This window comes from Poecilia latipinna, unplaced genomic scaffold (assembly GCF_001443285.1).
Source record: "Poecilia latipinna isolate Pla-1442-1.1 unplaced genomic scaffold, P_latipinna-1.0 Scaffold209, whole genome shotgun sequence".
Lineage (NCBI taxonomy): Eukaryota > Metazoa > Chordata > Actinopteri > Cyprinodontiformes > Poeciliidae > Poecilia > Poecilia latipinna.
The window spans coordinates 14,371-20,121 of NW_015112825.1; the positions used below are offsets into that span (position 1 = coordinate 14,371).

General features: G+C 40.2%; 1 protein-coding gene across 7 annotated transcripts in view; it reads left to right on the top strand.

Annotated features, from left to right (window-relative positions):
* apbb2a (amyloid beta (A4) precursor protein-binding, family B, member 2a) overlaps positions 1 to 5,751 on the top strand; it is a 40,444-nt gene that overhangs the window by 3,768 nt on the left and 30,925 nt on the right. For 6 of the 7 annotated variants that reach the window (XM_015031481.1, XM_015031476.1, XM_015031483.1 and 3 more), the window contains exons 2-6: positions 387 to 1,693; positions 2,331 to 2,539; positions 3,423 to 3,566; positions 3,808 to 3,893; positions 4,505 to 4,565. In XM_015031481.1, the coding sequence (XP_014886967.1) occupies positions 418 to 1,693; positions 2,331 to 2,539; positions 3,423 to 3,566; positions 3,808 to 3,893; positions 4,505 to 4,565 (1,776 nt within the window). In that variant the 5' untranslated portion in view covers positions 387 to 417. The remainder of the gene's footprint in view (positions 1 to 386; positions 1,694 to 2,330; positions 2,540 to 3,422; positions 3,567 to 3,807; positions 3,894 to 4,504; positions 4,566 to 5,751) is intronic. The other variant, XM_015031482.1, reaches the window with a different exon arrangement.

Consider the following 5,751-nt stretch of genomic DNA (forward strand, 5'->3'; position numbering starts at 1 on the left):
GTCCTGATTTAATGGATCGAGAGTCTGAGTCATTCTGGGCATCATGCGAGTCTATTTCAGCGTTGTGACTTTGATGCTGTATTTCTCAGCTCTTCGTCTCTTTCTACAGGATCTTAGTAGTGTCTTGATGTGTTCTTTTTGAAGCCTGTTTAAGCTGCAGCCAATGAGATGTGATATCAGACACTGAATTAATAATCAGAGATGCTCCAGTAAGAGGTGTTGTGGCCGATTTTCAATCACAATTTGGGACAGCTGTGACCTGCTGTTATGAAATTTAGATTTTTTTTTAATTTATTTATTAAAAGAATCTTAATCTAGTATATAAGTGTGTGCTTCAGTTTAGTTGACAGCTTTCTTTCTTTCTGTTGCTCTCCATCTCCCAACAGCTCCATCCTTGCGGTGTATTTCTAGTCAGACATGATGTCAGTACAAACTCCGCCCCTCTCCCGTTCTGGCTCCACCCCCTCCACTGGGGGTCTGGCAAATCGCAGTACACCCTCAGCCACCCCTCCCACCTCTCTGAGTCTTCGCTCATCTTACAACCAGCTGCTTGGTCGCGACGTCATCAAGGAGTCGATGGAAACCGGGAGCTCGGCCACTTTGCCCAAGAGCCGTCAGAGGTATGCCATGACCACTGTGCGGAGTGCCATGGGGATAAGTGACAACTTTGCTCTGTCCTCTAAGTACCAACCAGTAACCAGAGGAAGAGGACTCCCAACCAAGTCCTCATCCAGTTCTGCCCTCTACTCTTCCTCTTCTTCATCCTCCTCCTCCTTCAACACAACTAACCCCAAACTAGCCAAGAATGGAGCTAACATGCAGAGGCGAGCTGAGAGCCAGCAGCTACAGCTGAGCAGGGCAAATACTGTGGAGAAAATTCACAATGATCTCTTCAATAATCCGACTTCAGATTGGCTGGAGTTTGGGAAGGACAACTCTCAGCTTCCTCCGTTTCGTAGAAGAACCAAAAGCTTTTTGGAGTACCACGGCAAATGCTGGGATCTGGACCCCAGTTGGGAAAACAAAGAGGGGAAGGAGGAAGAGGAAGAGGAGAAGAAGCAGCTGCCTGCATCCGAAAAAGAACAGGACAGCCCTGCCAAAGAAAGAGACAGTCAGAAGGAGGAGAAGACCAACTGCAAGCAAAACGGTCACGAGGAAAAGGATAACGTGGAGTCTGTCGTGGAGGAAGATGAGGAGGAAGATGAGCCCACCCCAACGCCGAGACAGCCCCTACTGCCGGTAGTGGTTGAGGCGCCTCTTTCCTCCACCTCCTCCTCTTCTGCAAACAGCCCAGAATGGGTGTCAGACAACCTCAACCACCTCCAGAATCAAGCCCCAGCGCCAATTCGAGAAGAGCTGTGTCCCCAAGTGCAAGCTAGTCCACGTAGTCCTGCAAAGCCAACTCGAACCTCCCAGCCCCGGGTGATCAAAGTGGAGTTGCACCCCAACAACGAGAATCAGTTTTTGCAACAATACCCTCCATTCTCCCCTAAGCAAGCCAGAGCTGCTGAAAAAAGCACCCCTACCAAGAATTGGGTATCTCCGCCCCTGCAGGAACCGGCGCCAGAGACGGGCCTTCCTAAAGTGGGCCTGAAAATGGATTTGACTCCTGACACACCATCAGAGGATGAAGACTCCAGCTGGACCACTCTGTCTCAAGAGTCACCCTCTCCACAGAGCCCAAATGAGACAGGTTTGTTATGTTTATCCTTTCATCCGATTTTTTTATTTAAAGAATTTTAATTTATTTTTCCTCCTTTAATCATACCCCAATTGCACCATCTTTCCTCTATATCCTTCTACCTCCATTTGACAGATCTGTAATTTTACAAAGACGCACTTTAACCAAGCAAGGTACTACAGCAATAATGTTGGAGGCTTAAAGGCCCCCTTGAGCAGCCTTATGGTGCAGAGAGGAAATACGGTGTTATAGAACAGGATGCTGCAGAGAGAAGGGCGTGAAAAAGCAGAGAAGAATTGGAGGGGAGGGGATTTTCTGGCATGTATGTTAAAGTATTATCTCGCTAATATTAGGGTATACAGAGTAACATAAAGCCAACAGAGAGAAAGCAAGACTGATTGGTGACTATTGGGCCTTGCCACGGGTTATGAGCTCAGGCTTTGCCATGACAACAGAAACTGAACACACACAGACTATTAGCGATATTTATCCTCTGGGTTTTTATTTCTATCTGTGGTGTTTTGTATTGACTGAACACTTGCATTACAAGGCCTTATCGAGCTTATCTATGAGCGTAGTTCCTTTGTGTACATTTTGATGATATCCTCATGTGTAATATATGTAACTGCATATCCCTGTCATCCATCAGCAGATGTATGGGCTGAAGGGGATCTGCCCCCAGGCTGGCGGGAGATCTCAGACTCATCCGAAGTCTATTTCTGGCACGTTCCCACCGGCACTACACAGTATGACCGACCCGTTGCCTCTGGAAACCAAGATACCACTTCTAGCAATGCGCCAGACTCTGAGCATGACCCACAAAAAGAAACACAAGACTCCCTTAAGCTACCAAATGAGGTAAGAGGACTGCTAGATGCAAGACATGATAGGGTGAATTTTATGGTGTTTGTGTATTCACAATGCTATAAATAAGTATTTGCTCCCCTATGCATTTCTTCAGTTTTTTTTGTTTTTTTTTGAGACACCTGAACTCTTAAGCATCAAACAAATGTTAATTTTAGACGATTATAACCATAGGAATTACACAATGAAAAGTTTAAACGATGATTTCAATAGTTAAAGGGAGAAAGCTATGTGAAAAACTGCATGCAGTTTTTGGAAAGATCAATTTAATTTCACAATATCTGTAGAATCAAACAGAACCTGTCTGACATTGTAAAGCAGGATAAAATATCTGAAATAGGAAAACATCATGACATCATGTACTAAAGACATTTGCAAATCATGAGTTAAGAAAAATCCGCAGCTCACCAAAACTGGACTAGCAAAACAAAAAGGGTAGAGGGGCCAATTCTGTAACGTCTGAAGAAAAACTAATATATTAATGGGCGAAAGACAGAATTAAACAGACAAATATGGTGGTATTGGTGATGTTCTGATGGGAACTTAATGAATCACTTTAACTGATGAAACTGTGAATCCTGCTCCATAGTAAGAAATCCTGAAGAATATTCAGTCATATCTAAAACATAAAGTTAAATAACCTGAGTTTTATCTAATTTGGTACTTTTTGAATTTTATTTTTTTTTCTGAAATGTTAATGAAACCCAAACTTATACATGTAGAGGAAAGGACTCAAACATATTTCAAGATTTATGTAGCATATCACAAGGTTCTTTTGGTTGAAGCTACACAATAGTGATGCTGTTTGATAAATGTCAGTTTGTTTCGATGCATTACTTCTTTGTGTTTTGTTGCATCTTTTCTTTCTTGTTTCCAGCGCCCGAGCAGTTTGATATCTGACAGCTCAGTGGAGCCGGTCCCTTCTCCGTCTGGTTCCTCCCCGTCCTCTTCCTCCTCCTCACCCTCCAAAGGCCTCTTCTCTCCCAATCCAGTTCTCAGCACTACCACTCCCACATCAAAAGTATGCCAAATTTTCAATATAATTTTTTTCTTTTTTTTTTTTTTTTTTGCTGGATATATGAACATGGCTTTTAACATATCCAACTAACAGAGAAAATGTGTCTCAAGCTGAATTAAAATAAAATAAAATAAATGTTTGCCAGCTGTCACAAAGTAAAGGAAACCAAAACCATTTTTTTAAAAACCTGTCAGAACTCAATCTTTTCCTCCAACAATTCCTGTTTTTTCTCCTTTGTCTTCAGGACTTGAAGGACTATCCAGTTTACCCAGATCCCAGTCTTAAAGCATTTGAAGGAGCTACACTCCGCTACGCCTCTCTTAAACTCAAGTAAGTCATGGACAGATAACCGGCACACTCCAGAAATGTTGGCACTCCTGGACATTTAAGTGCCTTGAGCTAAATTAATCTTTCCTTGTAATAGCACAATCTTACACTGAAAAAAGTGCAACCTTTAATTGAGCACAGTTTTTCAGTGGTAATTTTGTGTTCTTTTTTGCAATCTCGCAAGACACTTACTGCAACTTCAAAGAAGTTTCAAAACAAAAACTACTGAATGAGAAAGAAAAGGAAACATAGCTTAAGCCTGTGACTAAGGGATAAGAAAAGATTCTTTGCTTAAAGAAATTTGCTCATATCAAAAATCAAACCAGTAATTTAAAAAAATCGTCTTGACCCATCACAAATAAAGCTGCACAAAAGCCCACATTAAACTATGCTAAAGTTTTCAGTGAGCACAGTGACTGGAAAGCTCAATGTAAGACATAAAATGATTTATATTTTAGTTTTAATACATCTGAAGGCATTATATGCACACAACCAACATGTTGAATTTCTTAAAATTATTTATTTATTTGTGTGTGTGTGCTACACACAGCTTTCACCAGTTTTCTTTGGTAAACTTCTCATGAACATCACTCATGTCTCATAACTTTCTGCAGCCCTCCAGCTCAGCTTGAGACAGTGGACCTTAACAGCACATTCTCCGATCCAGAGGCAATGGTAAGCTTGCATTATACCAACCAGCAATCTTCTGAAATATATAGGCTTATTATGATGCATTATGCCAGGAATATGTTTCAAAAAGGCATCAGACCTGGTGGGATAATTGCTTATTGTTAACATAAACATTCCAGCTTGAAGGTTTGCCGCCCAATTTAAGAGTTTGGTCATTAACAAGCTTTGTATTGAAGAAGCACCCCAAAAATATTTTGAAAGCAAACATCTGGGGTGGATCAGCACTTTGCTATAAACTGTTGGATAAATTACTTGGAATCTGAGTCAATATAACTGTAAAAAAAGATAACAGAGAAAGCTGGTAACCAGGCACAAAGATGAGCATAATGTGAACAGAAAAATGCTAATGTGCAAAACCTAGTAGTTTGGCACTGTCTCTGGGATGTGGCTTATTTGAATAAGAAATGATGTGACCTTAAAAAACAGTCTGAAGTCTGACATGATGAAAAACAGTGTTGGTTTTTATTTAAAAAATGAATGCGGATTACATCCTTATTATACAGCTTATGGCGATTTGTTGCAGCACATGACCTGAATAACTTCTAGCACATTTGATAATACTTCAAAAATACCAGGTTTGTCCTAAGAATGTCACTGACATCAGATAATTAAAAAAAAAAAATAGGTCTTGAACATAACACAAGCAGTTGACATTAACCTTGTTATTTATTAGTTGCTTTCTTGTGGATATCAGGTGTTAATAAATCAACATGAATTACAAGCTTGATTATTAAAGGTTATAAAACTAGTTTAAAACTGTAAAGCATTGGGTTTCCACTGTAAGTTGCAGCAGTGCAATGCCTGAAAAACAGTGAATTAAGTGAAACTATAAAGACACTATTATTAGCAATCAACACGAGATTTCAAATTCAAATAACTATGATACAGTTTAAATGTTTATTTTTGATAAAATATACATTTCTTATTGCTTAATGAGAGAAACTCACTCACAGGGGTGTGTTTGAAATTACGTAACCCAGATCAGTGTTGGTTCCTTTCTTTCTCTCTATTTTTTGTCGCAGCGCCACTTGGTGGTCAGTTTTGAGAAAACAGTTGTGTTAAGATTTTTAGCGCCCCCTTGTGGAAGAAGTTTAACTAAACCAGCAAAAAGCATAATGCATATAAGACTATTAAGACTGATTCATGCTATTAGTTTTTTGTATCTTTACCA